Source organism: Nomascus leucogenys, chromosome 14 (genome assembly GCF_006542625.1).
Source record: "Nomascus leucogenys isolate Asia chromosome 14, Asia_NLE_v1, whole genome shotgun sequence".
In the NCBI taxonomy this organism is placed as follows: domain Eukaryota; kingdom Metazoa; phylum Chordata; class Mammalia; order Primates; family Hylobatidae; genus Nomascus; species Nomascus leucogenys.
The window spans coordinates 84,125,727-84,153,590 of NC_044394.1; the positions used below are offsets into that span (position 1 = coordinate 84,125,727).

At 42.7% G+C, this 27,864-nt stretch overlaps 1 protein-coding gene across 4 annotated transcripts in view; it reads left to right on the forward strand.

Moving 5' to 3' along the window:
* The window catches only part of AFF3 (AF4/FMR2 family member 3), a 564,533-nt gene that overhangs the window by 440,879 nt on the left and 95,790 nt on the right, over positions 1-27,864 (forward strand). For 3 of the 4 annotated variants that reach the window (XM_030827298.1, XM_030827300.1, XM_030827301.1), the window contains one exon: positions 17,735-17,775. In XM_030827298.1, coding sequence (XP_030683158.1) covers positions 17,735-17,775 — 41 coding nt within the window. The remainder of the gene's footprint in view (positions 1-17,734; positions 17,776-27,864) is intronic. The other variant, XM_030827299.1, reaches the window with a different exon arrangement.

The window sequence follows — 27,864 nt, forward strand, 5'->3', positions numbered from 1 at the left end:
TGTCTCTGGTCATTTTCTTTGCTCTGAGGTCTACTTTTTCTGATAACAGCATAGCTACTCCTGCTTTCTTTTGATTAATGCTTTCATAATATAACTTTTTTCCATTCTTTTACTTTCAGCCTACCAATATTGTTATATTTGAAATGAGTTTCTTATATACAGCATATATTAATAGTTGTCATATTTTTATTCAATTTGCCAATTTCTGTCTTTTAATTGATACATTTAGACCATTTACATTTAATGTAATTATTGATTTGTTAAAGCTTAAGTCTACCACTCTATTTTTTGTTTAGTTTCTTCCTGGTTTTTATTTTCTTTTTCCTGCCTTTCTGTGTATTCCTTAAACTTTTTGAATTCTATTTTGATTTGTCTGTAACATTTTTGTGCATATCTCTTTGTACAGCTTTTTTAGTGGCTATTCTAGGTATTACACTATATATACATAACTTATAACAGTTCACGGGTACTGTCATTTTGCACGCTTTCTCCCGTAATATCCTATAATTACCTTTGTTACAGAATGAATAATAATAGATAATACAAATGTAGTTTTCTGTCTTCCCAACTTTGTAAGTAAACAACCTGAATTTCACTGTGTATCTTATTTATCTTTATTTCCCTACCTCATACCATGGGTGACTGGCTTCTAGCAGAGAAACCTAAACTTCTCAATACCGCATCTGCACCACTGCTTCCATCTGCACTCATCCTCCCCGTGCCCTCCTGTTGCGAGAGGACACTGCCCTGCTCCTATCTAAACTTCATCCATTTCCTCAGAGCTACATAGAGACTTGTTCTTTTGATCTCATTATGCCCCCATCTCTTTACCAGAAATGCTTCTCACTGGGCCCCCAATGACCTCTCTAGAGCCAATTATACTGGGCTCTTTTCAGTCACCTGTCTTACTAGAAGACTTACAGCATTGAACACTGTTCATCACCCACTTCTCTGTAGGAGTCTAACACCACACTTTCCTGGTTTGGGTCCTGCCCCTCCGGCTTCTCTTCTCAGGCTCTTTTGCTGACTCTGATTTTCTGGCCAATGTTGGAAACTTTCCGTGTTTATTCCTGACTTTTCTTCTCCATGTCTGCTCTCTGGGTGATCTCATCCATTCCTATGACCTTCAATTTTTATATACTGACAATTTCTAAAGTTATATCCTCAGCTCAGAACTCTCTTCTGAACCACAAACCTACTTTACTTTTCCACTTGGATGTCTCACGGACATTTCAAATTCAGTCTGTGCCCAACTGGACTTCTGGCCTTTGCCATCGCGCTACCCAGACACACAAACATGTTCCTCTTGTTATTGTTCCCATTTCCAAAACTAGCCCTGCCAGATGCCCAGCTGTTCCAGCCTAGAAACTTCGGACTCATCCTTGATGATTCCCTGTTCCTCACTCAGATAGTCACTTCATCTCTAAGTCCTATAAACTCAGCCTCCAAAATGAAATATTGGTCCATCTACCTCTTTCCATTCCCAGCTAGTCAAAACCAGTCTGGTATAAACTATTGTATTTCTGTTTCCTGCCCTCTGTAATACAGCCTCCCCACGGTGATCTTTTAAAAATCAGATCAAGTAATTCCTTGGTCTAAAATCTTAAATAGGTTTCCCATCCCACCTGGGATCAAATTCGGAGCCCTCAGCATGGCCAACACTACCTTGCACTATCTGGCTTTGTCCACGTCTCATCTTCACACTGAGCTCATTTGCGGCCCAGCCCTTCTCCCAGCTCCTGCAGAAAGCTGAGCTCAGCTGCCTTAGGGCCTCCATAGGCCTCTACTCCCTCATTTTTGCCTTGCAAACACCTACTCATGTTGGAGGTGCGGCATAACTTTCACTTCCTCAGGGAGGCCTCCCTCTTATCGAATCGACTCCCAGTTAGTCCTTCTCACAGTATCCTTCATCTTTTTACCTAAATCTCATCATAATTTTAGTTATATCTTATGTTTACTTTTTCTAACATCTCTCTACACCAGCTAAACTGAAAGTTTCCTGAGGGCAGGGACTGTGTCTGGCACAGCAGAACTGCTAAATATTTGTTGAATGAATGCATAGATAAATGCATAGTGATGCCTTCAATTGAGAGTATTTCCCACTGTCCATTTTACAGTATCAAACGCGACCTTTGCTCTGCCTTTGTTCCTTTTCCTGAACTCTATGATTTTTCAAATGAGTTCTTTCCAAACATTAAAAGTATTGACAGAGATGACAAAAATATAAGGCCCAATATCTTAAATTGGCTATAGATTAATACACAAATAACCTATTTGAGAAAAAAAGCATTTATCCAATCTCCATGGAAATGTCTATAGCCCCTTCTTAAAGATGCTTACATCAAGCTATATTGAAGCTACAAGTTTTCATAAGTTATCTCAAACAGAAGCCTTCAAAACCAAGAGACTGAGTTTCTCCACAGCCTTCCCTTTCAAGAATAACCAAATTTTGGCTGTAGCCTCTAGTGCTGGGGTTGTGACCAGGTTTCCTTAGAAAGTTTACAAACATAAATGAAATGGAAGCATAGCCTTATGGTTGCACCTATGATTTTCACACTGGATGAGGTTCCAACTGGAAATAGCACAAAAGATCTGAGAATCAGTTTTCTTATTTATCTGAGTAAATGAAAGGCATGTGATACCTGGAGTAATTTGTTTGATCTCCTTTCTGTAACTGATGGTTTTAACAATTCCAAAGACCAATGTTTTTATGAAATAATGTGAAGTAATTAGAAGACTTAAGACACTAAGTATAAAAAAATTTAATAGATTAGGAAGGGAGTGATTAATTATATTGCATGTCTTCCCATTTGGCAAAAAGATGAGCTCTGCCTCTCAAGTCAGGGTAAGCTTGGGAGGTTGGACTCAAGCAAATATGTAGATGGCATTACTATAGCTAAGGCATGAGGAGAGGGACGCATGATTAAGACTTTCAGCAAGGAGCAGCCGAGATAGCGTCAACTGCAGACAAGTGTTCGGGGATGACAAATACATAGCTTAGGGAAAGGAAGGGACCAGGAATCTAAATTGAATGGCTATGTACACGCCTGCAGCTTCCAGTAATTACGTTATCCAAACATATTGGGCAGTCTTTTTATTTTAACTCTGTAGCCACATTTTTCTCTTTAAATGAGCATGGTTTATCCACTTTAACTGACTATTTTAATTTTACAGGCAACAATCACTGGATCTAATCTGTAGAGGGTAATTTCCCCATTGGCGTAATTTACTTCTTACACAATGAAAAGTTGCCTTTTAATCCCCAATCAATATTTGGAGAGCATGCAATTAACTTAATAGATATCTAGATCATTAACATAAATCTGCAAATTAAAGAGCCAATTATTTTCTTATTTATAATGCATAGAGTAATAATCGTGTCTCTTAGAAATAATCTAAAGCCTCACTTCATCAAGATATCAAGATTGTAGGTGAGGTTGCTCAGAGCACAAAATTGCAGTTCTTATCGCTGTTTCCTTTGGTTGCCTATGGAGCAGCACAAGAAACATTCCCATCTCAATTCTGTGCTCTTTACCACAGAGATTACTGGATGACTCACATCAGTTTTGGGTGTACTGTTAAAAGCAGATTGCCAATTGTAATGGAAGCTCTTCATTTTTTCCCTTGTTTCTTTTTAATATGACAATTGCATAACACAAAGCAGAGCTTTTGAAATATCTGAAAGCATTGACAGCACATGTCAATCAGTAACTAAATGAATTAGCTGAATGATATGCAGACATGGAATAAAAACATAGGAGGTTTTTGCAGCCCAACTCTACTTCCTTAGGTGCATTTTTCTTCTCAGGATCAGCTTGGTTGATCCTGAAGCTCTCGGCCTGTGAAAATTTATTACCCACAGAGTCAATCTGCATTCAGGCAGCCAAGTCTGAATAAATAGAGTCATTGTGCTTGTCTGGGATTTGTGGCCAGGGTTCATCCAGTCAGCGTGACATTCACATCCCAGGAGATTCATAAAAGCCAACACCCTGGTATGTGCTCTTGAATCCTGCCAAAATTGTGTAGAATTATATAAACAGGAGTTGAAGCAGTAATCAGGACCAGGTTTGAGGGGCAAGGCTCCAAAGTCAAGTTTCTTCTACATTAGAAATGAACTGTATTGTCAGTGTTATTTGTAGGCAAACAAGAGCTAGACAGTTTTCACAAAAAAACTGAGCATAGTCTCAAATACCTACTAAGTACCAAATATCATGTAAGATGCTGGCTTGTTGGTCTTAATGAATTGCACATTAGTAATATTCATTATGATAACTTAACCACAGATATTTTAAGTAAATTTTCAATGCCAGGGAATCCCTTGCCCCAATGGACAATACAGAAAGTATATATTAAATATATTAAACCTCATAGCAGCATAGAAAAAAAGAATACTCTGTGTTTGTTTTTCTTTTTAGTCTTGCATTTTATGTTGTACCTGAGCTAAATACCCAATCTGTTCATAATAACTAATTGGTTTCTATTAATATGGAAACAGAACAATAACTCTAATTGAAAACTGCCTATCAGACCTTTTTCACATCCGTATATGAAGTAATCGTATATTTGAACCTCCCGTCATAATCAGTGAAACTCAAATGTTCAGCAGAAGGGTTGGTTTGTTTGTTTAACCATCCTAAAGCTTTTAGTTAAGTAATTGCTTTTTTTTTTTTTTTTGAGACAGAGTCTTGTTCTGTTGCCAGGCTGAATTTCAGTGGCGCGATCTTGGCTCACTGCAACCTCTGCCTCCCAGGTTCAAGCGATTCTCCTGCCTCAGCCTCCTGAGTAGTTGGGACTACAAGTGTGAGCCACCATGCCCAGCTATTTTTTGCATTTTTAGTAGAGATGGGGTTTCACCACGTTGGCCAGGATGGTCTCAAACTCCTGACCTCAGGTGATCCACTTGCCTTGGCTTTCCAAAGCGTTAGCATTACAGGCATGAGCCACCGAGCCGGCCAGTAATTGTATTTTATAAATAAAATTTTACTGTCACCAGAAGCAAACACAAAATTATTTTATTTTATCATGCCACTCTTTATAAACATTTGCAAAAAGCACAAGCATAGGTAGAAATATACAAACATGTAATTGCCTTTTTTTCATGTTAATGGACTATAATTTCCAAAATTGAAATGGTCAGCCAACTTAAATATCACTGAGCACAGAGACTCACAACCCTGTTTCCTAAAATATTTTCTCATGGAATCTCCTTGGAGACTCAGTGGAGATTTATGTAGATTTAGTTGTGTCCAACCAGCCTGGGCCATGGGATATGCCTAATTTCAGCCTGAGGACCCTAAATGGAATCTGGAAAATGAGAAAATTATATAAAAACCAAAACATGATCCATCAAATTTGGGCAAACATACAATTAACACACAAATGGGAAACCATTGCCTTTGTTATGTTGAAGAATTCATAAAAGGATCTACATTTTTGAAAGTAAGCCAAGTTTTTGTTAATGGTGGATATCAATACCACCAACACAGACTCTCCATTCAGGCCAGGAGAGGGGCTAGGCATCATTAGCTGATAGGCACGCTTTTCTCAAACACAGCTGCCAGCAGGGTTGCTGGTTGGCAGAAGAAGTGGAATTCTCCCTCCAGGGGACATTCCTATTTAACTCAGAGGAATAGCCCTTTGTCCCATGACTTCAATGGTTTTTTTCTTCAGTAGCTTTTTAGGAAGTGAAACCCTGCAAGAGATGTTGTTCCTTGGAGTATATGCTATCCCTCATATCCAGGAATGGGCAGTGTCATATAGTAAAGGATTTACCAACAGTTACTCAGGTGTTTGGTCCAGATATACAGTTGTAAAGTTGAGTTTTTGTTTTTCTTTTTCCAAAGCTTCTCCAGGTAGGGCTGGTTATCTCACAAGCCCAGCTTTTCTCAGGAGACTCTCTTAGCCTGTTGTTCCTACATGGAGAAAAATCATGTGTGATCATTCAAGGTCCCTTGGCACTTCCCAATTCCATCCCCACCAGATCTGCAGCCAAAAGGTTGTGTTAATTAAAACAAGACCATCTTTAAGAAGCAGACCAGATAATGGCTAGAATGTTAGGCCCCCAGACATAGTCATCTGCACGCTAGAAAAACCTGCACGCAAGGATTCCAGTAGAGAGATCTGATTCTCTGGAGAGATCTGATTCATATTATTTTTTCTGAGTACCTCTTCTTTCAACCTGGATTTGTTCTTAAAGTTCAAGGTATTTCAAAGAAGACTGTGTGATTATTATACATTACATGCGAAAGCACTTTCACATATAAATCGTAAAGCACTGTTCACTTGAGAGGTGAAAATCCTAATAACAATAATAACACACTCAGAACTGGTTCAGCTTTCTCTTGTATAATTGGTTTGCAAAGTGCAATTAGGAGAATCTTTCCTAATCATTACAAACCTGTTTTTGCCTTCAAATATTGCTATTTTGCCTAAGTAAAAAAGGTTTAAATGAAATATAAAGCCAGACTTAGATTTAAGTTCTTCAGGCCCAGATTGCATTTTTAACAAAAATACCAAAACATTTTGTGTTATTTTCATCTGGTCTTTCTACAAAAACAAAGTAACATTTGTATTTCACAATTTAGGCGCTAGTTGCTTTCATAATACTCAATCACCTGCCAAGGCCAGTGGAAAGTGGACAGGACTCTACCAAAGCATCATATTGCGATAGCATAAGGACTTTTTAAAGGTCCAAAATGTATTTGGCAAACTCAACAAAATAGGAAATGACTAATCCCAGTATCCACCTGCGGAGCCAAAGATGAAAGCCATTAATGGACATCTCCATCTTGGCCTTGCTCAAGGTCTGGCCTGCGTTGAAATTGCCCTGTGAGATGAGTTCCAGGAACATGTGAATGACCCAAGCCCAGAGGAGCAGGCCACAGAGTCATGATGGAACCTGCAGTACTTAGTGCCTTCATCTGGTGGAGGGATTGGACCACGAAGCAGCGGTTTCCACGCACACAGGTCTTTTTGTGCTAGGAAACTTGAACCATTGCCCAAGCAGAACCTAAATAGTCTAGGCTGTGATGAGGAGCTACATCAGTATCACCTTTATGCAAAGCTTCATCGTGTGCATACAATCGCCTCATAGTCCAGTCACTCTGACATGTCATCTCTTCTGCATTAAATCCCACCAAGGCTGGAACTATCTGGAAAGACAAGTCAACTGGCACTTTTAGAACTTAGCACTTATTACTGATGATTTACTTTCTATTTTTTCCCCTAAAATTGTATGTCACAGACCTCTAGAAAAGACCTGCCCATTCTAGTGAGATCTGGAAGCCAAGGCAGCTGTCCAGAAGGTAAATCACTTCCTCACTTTGACCAGCATCACCATCTGCACTCCACATTTAAACTTCCATTCCTAAGAACCAGGAGTTTAAATGCATATACTACCTGCATTGTATCTCCTAGCAGCTCAGCCAGCATTGGGTCCGATGGCTACTCTTGTTTGTTTGCTGTCACTTTGAAATTGTAGCTAGACAGACACATATATGCGTGTGTGCACATCTGGAAGGCACAATTGCCTTGCCAAAACTCAGTCCCAGAAACCATGTTTCAGCCACCTGATTCTGAGAACAGGCAGCTGAGCTTGGATCTTCCACCAGCATCCAACAGCACCAGTAGGTTTGCCCGCTGTGCCAGGTGAATCTTCAGCGATGTTTGCTCCTACCCAGACCTAACCCAGACAGCTACTTCCTTTACATAGTTCTGTCATGGTGAGCCCTGGAGGTAAAAAGAATTCTTCCCCAGAAGATTTTGACAAGGGCCAAGATCAACAATAAGGATATAACCCTCTTGAGAAGAGAAATTAGTCTCAGAAACCTGAAATCCTCCCATCTCCTTTGCCAACACTTGTCTAAGAGGTGACTCCTATTATTCCACTTCACTGGCATCCCCAGATAAAGGTTTCCCCCAGTGTCTGTTAGCATCCACCCAGTGTCCCAGCAGTCCTCTTCTCACTGAAACTGCCACAATTCAGAATTCACCTAGTCCCCTTTGCTTTCAACCTCCAGCCACAGGAGTCCATGGTGAGGCCAAGGCAGAATGGGGCTGCTCTGTGGAGCCCTCACTGGCCTGGTTCCTTTACTGGCTCTGAGACCACAGGCAAGCTAATCTTCCTGGACCTCTGTTTCAATATCTTAAATGCACTGGACAAAAATATTAAAGTAGATTAATATAAAATATTTTCTATGAATATAAATAAACGTTAGTATAAAATTATGAAAACAAGCCTGGCCAACGTGGTGAAACCCCGTCTCTACTAAAAAACAACTACAAAAATTAGCCAGGCGTGGTAGCAGGCACCTGTAATCCCAGCTACTCAGGAGGCTGAGACTGAGTTGCCCCGAGAATCTGGCTTAGGGCTAGATATCACCCACCCCACATCATGGCGAACACTAATAACCTCACACATGGTCATGGTCTTCTTGCCATCATCCTCCCACTTCAGAGTGACCTCTTACCACCCCCACACCAGCCACGTATCCCACAGCCCTCATCCAGGCATCCTTCAGGGCCCCTCTCACCCATAATGTTGCTTTCATGGTGTTCAGAATGTCCTGCCCTGCAGGGTGCCATGTATCTTCTGTGCCCTCCATAGAGCCTTAACCTGGACAGGGACAGTCCCTGCGGCACCCTCTCACGTTGTCCTCACACCTTTCTCTTCTTGCTCCTGCATGATAGCAGCTGCCTACGTTTTCATTTGTGATGGCAAAGGCCTCCAGAGCCTAGAAGAGCCACGTGCTTTGGAGCAGGGAGAACCAGGAAGTGGATGGTCACACGTGGGTGTATCTCTAGGGAGTGAAATGTCCTAGAAATGCTCAACAAAAATGAGTATGCCTCTCTCAGTCCTCTCGGATTTGACTTGCCAAATTAGAGCCTTCCCGGACAATCTGGCCTCACGTAAGGCCCCCAGATCACTCTGTTGATAATAGAATCCACCTCATGAGATAATGTTGCCTGTGCAAACTTCATCTGGTATGGTCAACCCTAACAGCGTTTTTCTCAGGATATAGTAGGTGCTCAATAAATGTTTGTTATTGTCTATCAAATTTCTAGTAGGCATAAACAAACCTAAGCAATGTGGGGAAGCAGAAGATAGCCAAATATTTTTCAAAGAGGAAAATGTGTCCAAGCATTAAAATAAAGCAAAGGGAAATAATACACAGATATGAAAAAATGTATTTCCACAAACCTCTTAGATTGGAGATCGTGGCAAATAGTGGTATTTGTCATCCCCGGGGTTACCTGCTCACATCTTGTGAGTGTTATGGGTTGAGAGAGAGCTCTTTTAGGTGGAGGGAAAATGAGCTACGATATCTGCCGTCAGTGTTCTTGTAAGGAACTTGGGAAGCCAAAACTAAAATTGTCATGAGGCAGACGGCATACTCCCCAAAAATGACTAGAATCCAGGGCTACCTCATGTTACAGACTAGGAGTGCATGGAGAGGAGCCTGAGAATTTTTACAAAAGAGTTAACACTTAACATAAAGGGTGAGCTAGACCTCAGAGTGTCTGCAGTGAACAGAGGGAGGAGCCGATAGACAGAGAGCCAGAAAATCACACAAGCATCGGTTGGACTCAACATTAGGAATTGGAAGGGTTCGTCCTCTGCTGACCCCGTTCAGCTCTGTGCTTTCATTATTGGCATGCTCCTCAGGCCCTGAGGTCTGCCTTCTTATCATGATCTTATTTAACAGGGTTTATAAGCAGCAAGTCATATTTGCACAGAGCAGTCCTTATTAAAGCGACTGTACAGCCCCATGTGCCCAGAACAGCCAGATTTTCTCGTTTTGTCTCTGACTCCAGTCTGGTTAGCATCCCGTTTCACTCTCAAATTTGTTCTTATTTGGATGATAAATTATATTATCATCCCTGACTCTGCCTGACCCCTATAGAGAATGGGATGAGGTCAAAGTTGACTGAACAAAATGCTTCCTAGGCAGCATTTATTTCTAGGAATCCGAAAATGCAAAAGACTCATTATTGCTGAGAAAAAAATAGAGAGGAGTTAAGAATTTTTCCTTTGTCTTGCAGATATTACTAAACGGGTTGAAAAATACTAAATGGAAGCCCACAACATAAAAAGCTAAGAGACCCATTAGCTAGGACTAAAGTGAAAAACAATGGCATAGAAGTTAAGATAATGAAACATAAAATTGCTTATAGATGTGGAAGGAAATTAAACCGTGAAATAAATTAATAAGTACAAGTCTCAACTTGAAAAAGAACAGCAAAAAAGTAAGGCTTTAGAAATAGAACTTCTATAAAAATACGTGATTGGGTCTAAATTTTACAGTGTGCTTCAGTAACAGCAAAACACAAACTAAGATTAGCTACAAGGGCATTTATTCAAGTATTTGAATATGGATACAATGTCCTATCACAGGTGCAACAAGCTGATTAAAATCCCTGTGCAGAGATACCTCCTTTATTGTCAGCAGAATAAATCTGATACTGTTGATAGCAAAAATGGAGGTTACTGACATCCATAATGAAAACACAAAGATATATCCCAACCAGTTGAAACCTAAATCTTTTTCTCTTTTTTTTTTTTTTTTTTTTTTTTTTTTTGAGGCGGAGTCTCTCTCAGGCTGGAGTGCAGTGGCGCAATCTCCACTCACTGCAAGCTCCACCTCCCGGGTTCACGCCATTCTCCTGTCTCAGCCTCTCCGAGTAGCTGGGACTACAGGTGCCCGCCACCACGCCTGGCTAATTTTTTGTGTGTTTTTAGTAGAGACGGGGTTTCACCGTGGTCTCGATCTCCTGACCTCGTGATCCGCCCGCCTCGGCCTCCCAAAGTGCTGGGATTACAAGCGTGAGCCACCACGCCCGGCCCAAATCTTTTTCTCTTAGAACAGTAGCAAAATGTAGATCCAGAAACCTCAATCCATTTTTATGACTGTTATTTTTTTTTTTTGAGACAGAGTCTCGCTCTGTCGCCCAGGCTGGAGTGCAGTGGTGCGACCTCGGCTCACTGCATGCCCCGCCTCCCGGGTTCACGCCATTCTCCTGCCTCAGCCTCCGGAGTAGCTGGGACTACAGGCGCCTGCCACCGCGCCCGGCTAAATTTTGTATTTTTAGTAGAGACGGGGTTTCACCGTGTTAGCCAGGATGGTCTCGATCTCCTGACCTCGTGATCCGCCCATCTCGGCCTCCCAAAGTGCTGGGATTACAGTCGTGAGCCACCGCGCCCGGCCTTATGACTGTTATTGATGTTTCTTACGTAATTGGCATTTAATAACTTCAGTCTCATGTATCCAGCTAGCTACTCAGAGTCTCTGCTGAAACATCTTGTAAGCAACTTTAATTTCACACACCCAACACTCAATTCTACCTTTGCCCCCTGCTCTTATGCCCCCAGTTTAATCCACTTAACAAGTGAATCTCCATCCTTACCAGGTGCCCAAGCCAGAAACCTGGACCTCACACCTGATGCCTCTCCCTGGCCTGCCACATCCAATCAGTCACCTGTTCCCTCAATCAGACCTTCACAATGTAATACAAGCTCTCTCCATCTTCACTGCTACCATGCTCTTTTGCCCACATCACTGCAATAACCTCAAATTTTGTCCCTTCCTACCCAATTCCATTCATCATGCAGAAGCCAGCAAGATGTTTGAAAAATCTTACGCCTCACTCCCTACTATTTTTTTAAATTATATATAGATTCACAGGAAGTTGCAAAGAACATATAAACAAGCCCCATGCATGCTTCACCCAGCTTCCCCTAATGTAAACCCTTCGATGACTTTCTATTGTCCTGTGGTTAATACCTAAAATACTTCACTTGATGTCTAAAACTCTTGGGATTGGCCTCATCTTGCTCTGCTGCTGTCCCTACCACTTGCTGAACTGCAGCAGAGTGACATCTTGTAGTTCTTCAGCTGAGCCAGGATCTAGGCCAGCTCCTGGCCTTTGCTCCCAAACTAGAGCTTCCCTGCCTAGAGCACTCACCTCGCCACCTACCCCCATTTCTCTGATCTGATCATTTTTCTTTATCCTTTAAGCCTCAGCTTTGTTATTTCTTACTTAGTAAGCCTTCCTTGACACTCATTCCAAACAAGGTTTCCTTCATTAGTTGGTTTCAGAGCACCCTGTCCTCTTCAGCCATGCCCCTTGGAATGTAGACTGCTGTGTATGTATGTGTGTGTGTCTGTGTGTGTGTGTGTGTGTGTGTGTAGCTTTTCATGTCTGCCCCACCTCTAGACACTAAGCACAATATGGCAAGGGCTTTGTCTGTTGTGACTGCCACCTTAGCCAAGTCCAGTGCTTGCACATAGTAGATACTTCAGACTGGATTACAAACCTGTCCAGGCGTAAGTTCTGTTTCTATCAAGTAAGAAATGAGATCATTCTGAGAGCCCCCTGAATTTCAGCCTCTCCCTTTGTTTTCCTCCCCACTCCAGGATCCATGAACTTGTTCAGTGCTTGAGCCAATTACAATAAGGGCATTTAATTTCCTCTTTGATTTCCCTTCAGTAACAAAATGTGACTTGTAATTCATTTAGCATACATTGAAACCTGAATATCTACTGATTGTGTTCCCAAACAACAAGCTTGCTATAATAAAGACAGAGAAAATATGTCATCTCTTGAGGAGAACCTGAAAATGGCAATTTCTGGCAAAAAAAAAGAATATGTTTTGTCTCATAGACTGGAGCTTAGAATCATTCATAATGAATAATGAACTCAGGAATGATCAATGACATGTTCTCTTAACCCTCTCAACCTGTTTTGCTGAGAACTGAATAAAGGCAAGTTGCAAGGAAGAGATGATGTGAGATTTAGGAAGAGAAAAATATAGTTGCTGTAATGTATAACTCTTGAAGGAATGAAATTGGGCAACTCATCTAGTTTACTATGAATACTTTTTCAAGTTTCAATCATGAGTCACCTAATTTTTTCTTTGCCATTTAATTCCAATATTTATTCGTTTTATTATTTTCCAATAGTAAAATAAAATAGTGTGCAAAAGCCGAAGGTTTTTTTAAAGAGAAGAGTCAGTAAAAACATCTTGATGGTCTTTGCTTTGGTATATGACATACAATTAATATAATGCCATGAAGGGTTTTTTCCTCAAATTATTGAAAACATCTAACATATACTCCTCTTCTTTCATAATAGATGATGAGTTTTTGTAAAAATTTTTAATGATGTAGAATAACTGCAAATTAAATAGCACAATGAAAATTAGTCATTAAAAAATAGCAGAGCAGGCCGGGCACAGTGGCGCACACCTGTAACCCCAGCACTTTGGGAGGCTGAGGCAGGCAGATCACTTGAGGTCAGGAATTCGAGACCAGCCTGACTAACACGGTGAAACCCCGTCTCTACTAAATACAAAAAAACTAGCTGGGTGTGGTGGCGCATGCCTGTAATCCCAGCTACTCAGGAGGCTGAGGCAGGAGAATTGCTTCAACCAGGGAGGCGGAGGTTGCAGTGAGCTGAGATCGCATCACTGCACTCCAGCCTGGGCAACAAGAGCAAAACAACATCTCGAGAAAAAAAAAAGCACTGCAGGCAATTGATGGTGCTAAGTACCACAGTGTTACATGCGTGGTAGCATACATCATGTGACAGATTGGAAGAGTGAAGAATCACTGGAGAACACTGCTTAGTGCCTGGTAGGGTGCCCTGTCTCTCAGCCCAGAAGGACCTTTTGTTCCCAGCATTACACCAGTCCGCTAAAGGAAAGCAGCCTTTGCTCTAAGCTTCCAACTCAGCTTGTATTAGAAGACGGGGCTAACATCAGTCCTGTGGCGTTGCCAACAGGTGCCACCACCTGGGATGCCTCAATTCCTAGGCACTCCAGTGGTGGCCAGACAGCAGTGTTTCTTGCTTTTTGTTTGTTTGTTTTCCTTTCGCTTTTTAAATCATTTTCTGACAAGCTGCACATCAACAAGCACTGTTTCCGTATCACAGAAGTCAGCAGGAATTGTTTGGAGGCGGGAGAGAAAAAGAGTCAATAGCCTTTTAAAATATTGACAGCCTTGGTCTATTTCCATGGCTAGGGGGAAATTCAGATGCTATGTTGAAGGTTTCTGTTGAACTTTTAGTCACACCTCTTACGATTTCTGTTATTCCAGGAAGAGCCAGTCTCTGATTGCTCCTGCTGAGATGATGTTAAGAGACAATACTAATAATACATTCCACCTTTCTTTGGGGCAGTTCAAAAATACTTCTTGTATATTCAGCCAAACAGTCAGGAGTAGGGAGTTAAGTTCAAGTATTGCGGCCTAAAGCGAAAGCCATCTTGCTGAGTGAGAGGGAAACTCTCCAGGAGACAAACCTGCCAGCATTGATGCCACCTGTTGCCTGCTGGGTGTGTTTTATCAGCATGCTCTTGGCTGGCTCCTTGGAAGAGCACAGGAGAAGGACTGAGGGGAGAGGGAAGCACGCATCCCTGGAGGTGTCTGCATGGGCTCCTCAGGCTCCGGTCCTCTTCCCCTGCCTCTCGCTGCTCCCTCAGCTCTCCTTATCAAGAAGATCGGTAGATCTGTATTCTTTTATCTGTTGAGGTAATCCTATGACAGTGGAATACCAGGACATGGGGTCTTCATTCAGAATCTAGGGAATGAGGAGGGGACAGTAACCCCTTGGATTGTCCATAGTAGCCTGGACACGGACTGACTGTCTCTTTCAGCACCCTATTCAGAGAAGGAAAGGGTGGTTTGGAAACTAAGCCGGAGGTTGAAGGCCAGACGCAAGGTCCATAGCAAATGAATGATGAAACCTGTCCCAGAATGTCGGACTCTCCAACCGCGGCTCAACAGACTGGATGGTTTTCCTAATTCAGTGTTGTTGCACTACTTACAGAAGTTGTCTCAGTTCCTCTTATCTTTGCAAGGCCCTGGAGCTCATGTTCCCTACGGCCCTTCTTTCTGCTCTCCTTTCATTCCTACTCTGCCACAGTGTTTCTCTGCAGGCACCCTTTGTCATTTTAAGGGGACAATTCTTCATTGTACAAGGGACCTTCCTGCTCTTTGAAGGGCTTTGGTATCCCTGGCCCCAGACACTAACTGCCATTATTGATCCCCCTCATGAATGTAATGCACAGAAACACCCTCATCAATTCCAGACACCCAGGGTTTGGGAGTCATGGGTGCCCCAGTTGAGAGCTGCTGCCAGAGGCTGGGACAGGCCGCTGCTATGCTGTCTAGCCCAGTACTACCAATGCCTCCTCTCTCCTGACCACATCCCTCCTTGTCTTTAAAATTATGAATTATGCTCAGATTTCAGCGGGAAGGCTTCCCTGACTGATTTATTCCTCTAACATTTACTCAGCAGATATGTACTGACACCTGCTCACAGTTCCAGGCACCATTTGAGGAACAGCTGCCTGTCCCTGCACCTTCCTGACACTGCCCTGCCTTAATCTTTCATGTCTATGTTATTCTAAAAGTGTACCAAGGTCATCCAGCTCCTACCTTAGGAAGGAGCTTTTCTGGGATGATGACTGCTTCTACTTTTATTTTTATCCCAAGATGTGGAACTGTCACCAAGGGTGTATTTTATTTCCATAACAGGGAAAATGGTTCTGAGGTGTCATTTTTTTCTAACCTGAAGATTCTATTTTTCCTGATATCTAAATGTGATGGGAGATCAGCATGAGAAGTATTGTGAGGTCCTTGGTCAACAGTGAACATAGGCCAGGCATGGTGGCTCATGCCTGTAATTCCAACACTTTGAGGGGCAGAGGCAGGTGGATCATTTGAGGTCAGGAGTTCAAGACCAGCTTGGCCAACATGGTGAGACCCTGTCTCTATTAAAAATACAAAAATTAGCTGGGTGTGGTGGCATACACCTGTAATCTCAGCTACTTGGGAGGCTGAGGCAGGAGAATCGCTAGAACCTGGGAGGCAGAGGTTGCAGTGAGCTGAGATCACGCCATTACACTCCAGCCTGGGTGACAGAGAGATACTCTGTCTCAGGAAAAAAACAAACAAAAAACAGTAAACATGACCTGTGTATCATGCAGAGAGGAGAGGACCATTGCACACTCCTTGTTTCCCAGTGTACGCTGAGTAGGCCTGGTCTACTGACCTCCCAATCATGACTTCTGAGACAGAGGGCATCGTGTGCCACCTGCCCTCCTTGGCCTCATTGGGCCCAGAGATAGAAGGCAAATGGGTGAAAAATAGAATAGCCAGAGAAAAGGAAAGCAAGTACAAAACTTGGGAGAATCTGATGGAGAAATGGAGCCCCCCCCCTTTTTTTTTTTTTTTTTTGAGACAGACTTTTGCTGTTGTTGCCCAGGCTGGAGTGCAATGGCGCAATCTCAGCTCACTGCAACCCCTGCCCCCCAAGTTCAAGCAATTCTCCTGCCTTGGCCTCCCAAGTAGCTGGGATTACAGGCATGCACCACCATGCCCATCTAATTTTGTATTTTTAGTAGAGACGGGGTTTCTCCCTGTTGGTCAGGCTGGTCTCAAAGTCCCGACCTCAGGTGATCCACCTGCCTGGGCCTCCCAAAGCGCTGGGATTACAGGCGTGAGCCACCATGCCCGGCCAAAATAAAGCCTTTTTTATGATTTTTTTCTTTTAGTTTTTTATTATGGGAAATTTCAGCACACACACATACACACACACACACATTAATTTTAGTAGAAGAAAAAAACAAAAAACAAATCAATACATTTTCAATACAAATGAAAGTTTTGTTCATTTCATGTAGGGAAATAGCCAGAATAATAGAAGAATCTGCCCTGTGCTCATCGCCTAACGTCAGCAGTTCTCAACCCAAGGCCATCTTGTCTTATGTATGTGCCCAGCCACTCTGCCCTTCTCCCACTGTATTTTTTTAATTTTTTTATTTTATTTATTTACTTATTTTTGAGATGGAGTTTTGCTCTTGTTGCCCAGGCTGGAGTGCAGTGGCGTGATCTTGGCTCACTGCAACCTCCGCCTTCCAGTTTCAAGCGATTCTCTGGCCTCAGCCTCCTGAGTAACTGGGCCTACAGGCGCATGCCACCACACCCAGCTAATTTTTGTATTTTTATTACAGACAGGATTTCACCATGTTGGCCAGGCTGGTCTTAAACTCCTGACCTCAGGTGATCCACCTGCCTCGGCCTCCCAAAGTGCTGGGATTACAGGCGTGAGCCACCACGCCCAGCCCTCCCACTGTATTATCTTAAAGCAAATCCCAACAGCAGATAATTGTATCCATTAACATTTCGATGTGAATTTTAAAAACCGTTGTCATAATATCATTAACTATGCCTAAAAAAAAATCAATAATCCCTTGAGATTTCTAGTGGCATTCCATATTCCAACTGTGGAAACTTTCAATCTGAATTCTGAGTGAAAAATTACACCTTCATTGGGAAAGAAGCTACAAAGAAACCAAAACAGACCTTTTTGTTTTCTTATAGGAAAGGACAATAAAGCAATGGAAAAGTGATTTCAGAGAAGTAGCTCTGGTCTTTGCCAATTTCCAGAGGCCTGTCTAAGCTTACCTGGGTGCAGTCCTTTGCCCCCCTCCAAACTCACTCCCTAGTTGCAGGTGTGCATTGCCGGGCTTCAGTTAACTCTCCGTGAAGGTTCATTTCATCACACACATTTCACATTTTACAACAGTGCTCTCTACTACATTGCTAGTCATTTAAAATGTGGCCACATGGCAAAAATGTGCGTAATGCAGGGGTCTTTTTTTTAAATGTTGATTGAGCACATAATTCAAAAGTCAGAATATTAAATAAACATCTCTGCCCTTTCTTTCTTCCAGCAGGCAGCTCAGAGAACGGCTCTCCGCGCTCTGTCTGACAGGTACATTTTGTCATTTTTATGAACTATAAATTGCTTTATGAAACATTGAGCCCTATTTATTGTGGCATATAATTCATAATTGGATTTTGTCCCTAAAGTATCTGTGAACTGGGATGTTAAATATTTTGCATGCTTGGATTTGTCATGCATGTGTGGAGTTTATCTCTGCAAAAATCGCCTTGTTGTATTTCATAGCAAGTATGAAGAATCCCTTGTTGTGCAATGAAACAAGGGACAAGAAACTTAGAGAGAAAGTCCTGAACGGTGCAGTAAATTCTGAACTTTGGAATTGGCTGAGATCTGAACTCATTTTTCAGCAATAAGTACTTCATTTATTTTGAGATGTTTTCTTCAGACTTTTTCCATATCATTTCACTGGGAGCTATCTATCTTTTGATAGGATTCTCTCTCTTGAAATATTTTATGCACATAACCCAACAACTCACATTCCCACATGCTTGACTTTTCCTTGCTTTGGCTTCTTTCTCCTGGCACGTGTTACTGAATGAGATGTGTAAACCTCATCAAGAAACACACACAGGCTGTATTTTATATCCTGCTTTGTCTGAAAGGCTGTAGACAGATAGTTGAATGCGGGTATGTAAAGTCACTTTCTAGAATACACCAGACCCTTGGTTTGGTTTGATTGGTTTTGGTTTTTGTTTTTTCACTTACTAAGATTGGAGAGAGTGTGTGTGTGTGCGCACGTGTGTGTGCATGTTTTGAGGAACTGTCAGGAGGTAAAGATGAAATCCCTGTGTGTCTCCACAGCATTAGAAGCAGCAGGAGGAGCTGTGCCCTTGGCTGGCTGGCTGGCAGGCACCTCCACATTGTCTAGCTAACCTTCACCACCCTGCCTTCCTTCCCAGTTCCTTTTTCATGGAATGAGCCATCATTGACTGTGTAAACCAGCTTAGCTCGGTGCTTCCTCCAAAGTAAAACCTGTCACTTAGGCGAATTATCTGGTGTGCATGAGTGAAAAGCATTTTCTGTGTGGTGGCAGACTGAGCATGAGTATTTTTATTTCAATTACAAAACCTTCCCCATGACAACCACACAAGCCTGTGTGTCCTGAGTGGCTGGCACATGATCTTCTGGAATTGCTTTTAGGATTTTCACAAAAGCTGATGACTGCTCTGCTTCCGAATGTGTCAGTAGGAGGAGGAAAGAGTCTAGATCAAAACACATTTAGAATATAACATAGTCATTTCTTTCCTATACATATTTCTTTTCTGTCTTTGTCTTTTCTTCTTAAGTAAGCGATTCCTTCAACAAAATGCACTGAGATGCAAGGGAAAGCCCTCAACGTTTACAAAACTTTGTCATTGTTAACGAGTACAAGATTTCTTTTGGAGATGATGATGTTGTAAAAATAGATTATGGTGGCCGGGCGCGGTGGCTCACGCTTGCAATCCCAGCACTTTGGGAGGCCGAGGCAGGCGGATCACGAGGTCAGGAGATCAAGACCACAGTGAAACCCCGTCTCTACTAAAAATACAAAAAAATTAGCCGGACGTAGTGGCAGGCGCCTGTAGTCCCAGCTACTCCAGCTACTCGGGGAGGCTGAGGCAGGAGAATGGCGTGAACCCGGGAGGCGGAGCTTGCAGTGAGCTGAGACTGCGCCACTGCACTCCAGCCTGGGCGACAGAGCGAGAGTCCGTCTCAAAAAAAAAAAAAAAAAAATAGATTATGGTGATGGTTGTACAACCTTGTAAGTATACCAGACCACTGGACTGTATGCTTTAAATGGGTGAACTTTATGGAATGTAAATTATATTTTAGTAAAGCTACACATATAAATACAAAATGTCATTATGACCTTTAGTAGAATGAATCAAAACCTATTTTAGGAAAATAAGGATTCATTTTGAAGACATGGTGGCAAATATAAAGACAATTCATCAGAAACTAGGACTGATACATTTGAAGATTTCTTCCCAAAATACATATGACTTTGTCCTGAAGAGAAGATGTGTGTGGATTTTAATGATGAACAATTCCCCTTCCTTTAAGTTTTTTCTGATATTTTCACAAAAAATCCCTTGTGAAGCCCATTCCCCACCCAAAAACAGAGGTTTTCATTGTCACCACTCTTCTTACAAATTTCTTTATCCTCAAATATGATAGGGCATTTCCCTTACTTTACTGTAGCACTTTTTCTATTCAGAAGTGGTCATTTCAAAGTGACGAGTTGACTTTGTCTGCTATTCTAGGAATGCAATTGTGTAAAGCTACCTTCTCTGTGCTTTTTCTTTTTTCTTTCTTTCTTTTTTTTTTCTTCAACTTGTATTTTAAGTTCAGGGGCGCATGTGCAGGATATGCAGGTTTGTTACATGGTTAAACATGTGCAATGGTGGTTTGCTGCACCTATCAACCCATCACCTAGGTATTAAGCCCAGCATCTATTAGCTGTTCTTCTTGATGTTCTCCCTCCCCTGACACCTCACCGGCAGGCCCCAGTGTGTGTTTCCCCCTCATGGGTCTCATCATTCAGCTCCCACTTACAAGTGAGAACATGTGGTGTTTGTTTTTCTGCTCCTGCATTAGTTTGCTGAGGATAATGGCTCCATCCATGTCTCTGCAAAGGACATGATCTTGTTCCTTTTTATGGCTGTATAGTATTTCATGGCATATGTGTACCATATTTTCTTTACCCAGTCTATCGTTAATGGGCATTTGGGTTGATTCCATGTCTTTGCTACTGTGAACAGTGCTGCAGTGAACATACACGTGCATATGTCTTTGTAATAGAATGACTTATATTCATTTGGGTATGTACGCATTAATGGGATTGCTGGATCAAATGGTATTTCTGCCTCTAGGTCTTTGAGGAATCACCACAATGTCTTCCACAATGATTGAACTAATTTACACTCCCACCAACAGTGTACAAGCATTCGTTTTTCTCCACAGGCTCTCCAGCATCTGTTGTTTTTTGACTTTTCAATAACAGCCATTCTTTTTCTATTGTATATTCTCTACTAATTCAGGGCCACAGACATAATCCCCATAAGTGATAAGCATTTATAACCATTTCAAGATGAAAATTAAAACCCTTCTTCAAAGTAATGATTTTAAAACACCTGCTGAATTAATTGCATTCGTATTTTCCAGTTTTTAAGTAGAGAATAACTTATCAAGTGACAGATGTCATTTTCTCTCACATTACTTATTCTTTTGAATAAACCAATATTTTCTAGAAAAATGACCCGAGTGCCTCAAGTCAGACCACTGTATGACTTGCCTAATGTTCTGTCTGCCAGAGGAACCTCAGGGTGGGAAAGGAATTGAGTAAAGATCTCCCCAGGTCCTGAATATCCCAAAGTGGGGTTCCAGGCCCAATATCTCTGGCTACTTGGAGCCTGGTATTAACCTATTATACGTTCATTTACACAAACCATCCTGGTTTCCTAAACTTTTTGCTTTCAGCCTGTTATCACCTCTTTATATAAAATTTCATAATGATTAGGTCGTGCCTTCATCTTTGTTCTTGGGGGGGAAGCACTTTTTAGACCTCAAAAGGTGCTTCCTGAGTTCTAGAATTCTGGGATGGGACAGAAAAGCCCGCACTGGCTCTGGCCATGCACACCGGTTCCTCATGGAGGAGCATGTCTGTGACACACTCTGGGTCTTATCCTCCTTCAGAACCTCAGTGTCCTGCAAGTTTGCTCATCCGTGGGCTCATTTCACTTCCACTGACCCTCAACCTTGAGTGTCCAGTGAACACAAGGACATTTAGACAAGGCTGGAGCTATTTTGTTCCAAGATATACAAATCAATGATGAAACAGGATTTCATTGAGTTGGGTTTGGTGGAAGGACATGAGTTTACACTGTAGGAAGCCAGTTTTTGTTATCTGTTTCCCTATAAGGAAGCCCAACTTCAAAGCCTTGAGATCTGACCTGATGAGACCAGTTATAAGAAAAAGAAAGGGGTGTGTTTCCCTTTCCCTTCCTAAGGGTGGGTAGAAGTCTCGTCCCTCTGGGTTGTTGGAGGTTAGAGAATGTCCAGATATCTTTGGAAAGTCAGTCTTGTCTTTTCTTTTCTCCAGTCTCCTGGTTTATTTTCTAAATTGGCATTTCAGCACAAATCCAATATCTGACAGTTCAGACTGTATGCTTTAAAGTTCAGAGAATCTTCTGTAATCAATACAGAATCTTGATAAATTAAAACTGTGATATTTCCATTATGTAAATTTTAAAAATCAACTGTGATCATCCCCAAAAAACCTTTTCCCTTGCTTGGTTTTGCCTGACCAATGGACTTAATTTATGGTTCACCCCAAATAGGCAAAATGTACTTCAGGTTGAAACTGGATCACCGTGGCAAGCAGAAGGGGAGTTTGGGCTTCAGCCCCACTCGCTTGTGCCTCCTGCCCAGCACTGACAGGAAGGGGTGTGTGAGAGTGGGCGGTGCATTGTCTGTTCTTTTCTACTCCGGACAGTAGAATTTTTTTATCTATTTTATACCACTGAGAGTCAACTGGCCTACCAGAAGCCCATTTATGTCCCCCAAAAATGAAAAAAGCAGACAAACAGGGCAAGAAGAGATAGCAAAATTCTTTTTTCTTTTCTGGTTGTGTTTGTTTGTTTTTTGAGACAGGGTCTCACTCTGTCACCCAGGCTGGAGTGCAGTGGTGTGATCACAGCTCACTGCAGCCTCGACCTCCCAGGCTCAAGCCATCTCAGTTCTCCCCGTGCCCTGCCCAGTGCCATGGCAGCCACCATGCCTGGCTAATCTTTGGACTTTTCATGGGCGGGGGGGGGGGGGGGGGGCTTCACCATGTTGCCCAGGCAGGTCTCGAACTCCTGGGCTCAAGTGATCTGCCTGCCTTGGCCTCCCAAAGTGCTGGGATTACAGGTGTGAGCCACCGCACTCGGCCCGGCAAAGTTCTTGACAAAGTAAAGAAGCCAATTACAAGAAAATCTCAGTTTGCAAAGGGACACAATTCGTCTCACTTATTCACTGCTTATTGTGTGCCTCTCATGTGTTTTTTCTTCTTATGGGTCGGTGTATTTGATGCTGGTTAGTAGAGACAAAGAAGAGGGACAAACAGGATAAAGTGGATCTTTGGTGTGGACCCTCTGCACTGCAAAAGATGCCACATCACCGCCAATGTGGAAAATATGCAAAGTGCTGTTAGGAAGAAGGAAGGATATGTGTGCAGCATATGAAGTGCCTTGAATACGATTAACTTCCCTTCATGAGTAGTAAATAGTAGATAACTCTGATCAAAAAAGGGATTTGTGTGATTTATCAAGCTGAGCAACTGTGCGTCTGCAGAGAAGCTGGAGGTCAATCTTGAAATCTAGGGCAAGAGGAGCACTAGGCAATTGCCAGGACTAAGAAGTTAATCATACCCTTGGACTGCTTCCATCTGTCTCAGAGCGACAGCGCTGCTCTCAACGAGCAGGCATGCTTTATAGCAGCAGATCAGGAATTAATATTTTCTGTGAAACCTCAAGCATCATTTGCAGTAACTTGGGTTTTATAAAAATGGAACATAATTTTATATGAATAAATCACGTTCAGCTAGAAATATGAGAGGCTGCAAAAAATTATGCTTGACTTAAAAAAAAGAGAGAGGAACGAGCAAAAAAGCCAACATGAAAACAGTTGTTGAAGCGATGGCACTTGGAGGGCACAGATAGCCATGTGGTTAAATTGTGCATATAATCATCTTCTGAAATGTCAGCCTGCGACTCCAGCAATGGCTACGTTTTTATAGCCTTGGAGATGCATCACCAGACTGTAACCTGTCTGCCCATCTGGCAGTATCTCAGGCCCAAGATCCATTTATATTGAAATCCAAACAACTGCCATTGATTTATTCATTTATTTCTCAAATATTTACTGAACACGTCCAGCATGCTCTGTGGGGTGCTGTGCTGGGGCTGGGGGTGCCAGGATGAGAAGCAGCCGTGTGGCTGTGCTCTTGGCTTCACCAGCCAGACGAGTGTTGCCTTTGCGAGGAGAAAGGACTCAAGGCTTACACATTTGCTGCCCTCAGTTTTGCCGTTTCTCGAATAAATCTCACATATCCAATCTCCTTGTTGCCCATTAGGGAGTATATAATGAAATTAAGTAAATGAGGAATTGCCTAAAACTAAGGGAGTTTCACCTCCACGTAGGTAGAAGAATGTGAAATGGTCTGTGTCCAGAAGCCAGATCAGAAATGGCCCATAGCAAGGTGGGGAGGGCAGCGGGTACCCACTTGGCAGGGTGGGGGTTGGATTCAGCTTCATCTTCCTGACCCCTTGTCAAGTGGACCAGCTCCAGCCAAACAAAGGAAGTGTGTTGGAGTGGCCACCAGCACAGAAGTGTACCTTTCTGGGTAATGTGTCACGCAGTCCCCTGGCCATGTGAGAGGACAGGCACAGTTGCCACACAGTACTAATAGGTGGTCTCTTCTTTAAGGGTCAAAAAAAAAGGAGGTGGAGCACTTTTAAGAAATTGTTAAGGTTCCATGAAGATGTTAAGGTGGCGTGCTGGCAGGTGCACATCAACCCTGGCCTGAGGCCCTCAGCAGCCTTTGGTCTCCCCAAAGCAAGATGGCTCCTTATAAAGAAGTCTTTTAGGGCTGGGCTCGGTGGCTCACGCCTGTAATCCCAGCACTTTGGGAGGCCAAGGTGGGCGGATCACAAGGTCAGGAGTTCAAGACCAGCATGATCAATATGGTGAAATCCCATCTTTACTAAAAATTCAAAAATTAGCCGGGCATGGTGGTGTGCACCTGTAATCCCAGCTACTCAGGAGGCTGAGGCAGGAGAATCGCTTGAACCCAGGAGGCAGGGGTTGCAGTGAGCCGAGATCACACCATTGCACTCCAGCCTGGGTGACAGAGCAAGACTCTGTCTCAAAAAAAAGAAAAAAGAAAAGAAGTCTTTTAAGTATGCCATATGAATAAAAACTTTTTAAAAATCCATTCCCTCAAGCATTTATCCCTTGTGTTACCATCTTTTAGTTATTTTTAAATGTACAATTAAGTTGTGAATAAAAACTTTGAGAGCTTTAGAGTTTAGAATCACTATCACATTTACTGTCTCATTGTATGATCCTCACAACAACCCTGAAAGATAGATGGGACCCATTTTACAGATGAGAAAACTGAGCCTCGAACAGGTGATGCGACTCACCCAGGGCCACAAGTGGCAGAGCCAGGACTAGATCCCAGGTCCGTGGACTCCTGGTCAGTATGATTCTCTTGCCTCCCATCATGCACCAATAGAGCAGCTTCACTGGGGTCAGAAATAGGAGGTTTGGGCCACGTTTTGCATCGTAACAGTATTTCTGGCTTGGTAACCTTTTTATCTCTAGCACCTGGCACAGTGCCTGGCAATTAGGAGACACTGTAAGTCATTTGATAAATGAATGGATGAACTAGACCAATGCTTTGTGGTTAAAATAATGGCAACTTTGGGCTTAAAAGAGAAAATAATTTTTTGCAACTGTGGCCATCCATCCTTGCAACAGATGCCTCAGGAATCACAGGTAGGTGATCAGGGGCTCATCGCTTAGTGGCTCAAAGAGGTGTTCATGCCTGCTTCTATGGATGTTATAGAATCCACAAACACACGGGGGAAGAAATGGAAAAATGAGAAAAAAACTCAGTCCAAAAGTAGGCAAGAAAGTCTCAAAAAAAAAAAAAAGATCAAAACCACTCAGTATAATTAAATTAGAGTGGAATTAGATTAGAAGTCAGTAACAAAAGAGAACTATATGATGCTATCGAGAAGTCTCTTGTGGAGAGTGGGGATTGGGCCAGATAGCCTCTGGCTCCTCCCTCCCTCTCCTGCCCCCTCATCTTTGTGCTTCATACTGTTGACATGACTTAAAGTGTGCTGTCTTCACCAACTATTCATACTTATGTTTTTCATTTGTACTTCTTCATTCATTCAGTGAATATTTACAGTACTGAATCCCTAAAATGGTAGGGATTCTGCTGGTCTCTATAGAAGACACAAAAATTCATTACCCAAGGATTCCACTCGCAGGGAATGTGCAGTGTGGTAGAGGACATGTAGGCTTGTGCATAAATACTGAGTATACTACAACGCCGACATACACTCAAGTAGTCATAGATCCCCTTAGAACAGTCGCGTGTCCGGTACTGTACTGAGCATCTCACATACCTTACTTCATTTAATCCTCACGACGACTCTCTTGGTGAGGAAGGAAGAATGCAATGTGAGGGCCTTATAGAGATATTTTCCATGAAACTCCATTTCATTTCATTTCGTGTTCTTTTTTGTTTTTGTTTTTGTTTCTGTTTTGAGACAGAGTCTCACTCTGTCGCCCAGGCTTGAGTACAGTGGTGTGATCTCAGTTCACTGCAACCTCCACCTCCTGGGTTCAAATGATTCTCATGCCTCAGCCTCCCGAGTAGCTAGAATTATAGGCATAAGCCTCCGCACCCAGCTGATTTTTGTATTTTTAGTAGAGATGGGGTTTCACCGTGTTGGCCAGGCTGGTCTCCAACTCCTGACCTCAGGTGATCCACCCACCCCAGCCTCCCAAAGTGCTGAAATTACAGTCGTGAGCCACCACACCTGGCCTCATTTCATGCTCTAAAGTACTCTCCCTAAAATCCTAGTGAGTCTTGCTTTCCAAACTCAGGTAATTCACCCCTAGTCTGGAAAGCCACAGGGTAGTCTGTGCGGCTCCAGAGTTGGTGCTCTTAGCCACTTCAGTAGCAGCCCTCTGCATCAGACTATGAAGAAATCAGTGTCACTGGAGGGACACAGGTGCAACATTACCCTACTCTCTGACAGGGGAAGGAGAAGGGGGAGGACACATATGAGGTGTCATGTGGAGGACCGGAAGCATCGAGTGACCCAGGAGTGGAGAAGGGAGGAGAACACAGAAGGAATGGCCTGGGCAGGGCCAGGCTGCAGGGTGGACAGGGAGTGGCAGACCTCCCCTCTGTGGCTGTGGGCATCTGAGTAGAAAGTGTCTGAAGCCAGCTCTAGACAGCTGCCAGTGCAAGAACGCATGGGAGGGGTCTTCTGCTACACAGTGCATCCCTCAAGCCTGGGGTCAAGCCTCATCTTCCACAGAAACCTTAAATAGCCAACTGCCCCAGCGCCCACAGCTCCTATTCCATCAGCACCTCATGTAATTCCTGGCATAGGCCAGCTTACAGTCTCTGCCTCCTTTATTTATGTCTGGTCTTAACTACTGAGAGCAAGAACCACATCTTGACTATTAGTAGTACTTTGTACAAAATGACTGCTCAATCATGACTTATTGAACGCAGTAAGACCAAGAATGCAAATTGTGCCACTCATTTATGCTGTCATGATTAAGGAGACAAGAAAGCAAAAGAAAAAAAAAAACCCTCTGGCCCAGCTTTCCCTACTCTCTCCTCTTTTTACAAGACATCATGAAGCAAGCATAGGACTTTGAGTCCTTGAACTTGGTCTGGAATTTACTTTGGGCAAAGCATTTACACATCCAAGTCTCAGCTTTCCCAGTTGCAGAGGCAGGATGCTACTAATGCCCTCCTTGTTAGGTTTATGTACAGATTAAAAGAGGTGACGAATAGAAAAGGCGCTTCCTTTCTCCTTCCATATGATAGTAATTACCTCATCGCACCACCAAGAAAAGTCACGCATGAGGTATCATAAGATGTTCTTTGATTTAAGTCCTATCAAGAGGCTTAAAAACCAAGAGAAGAAAATAACAGAGTATGGGTTTAATGTCTGAAGCAATTCATAACTAGTAGTATGGGGCATGTTTTTACATTGATATTATAGAAAAACAAATATCAACAAATCCTAAGAAATATCCCTTCTATTACTCATGCCATCCCTATTTTGAAATATGTTTTAGTAGAGCCTGTTCTCTCCTAAAAGCCAAACTGTGGGTCTTTGGGTCCCAGGTGAGGCTCCTGCATGCCTCCGAGGAGGCTACCAACTGTTTCTGCCACATTGTCTTTCTACTTTACTCACGGAAAAAAGTCATCCTGGGCCGGGCGCGGTGGCTCACGCCTGTAATCCCAGCACTTTAGGATTCCCCTCACTCAAGGCCAGGAGTTCAAGACCAGCCTGGCCAACGTGGTGAAACCCTACCTCTACTAGAAAAAAAAAT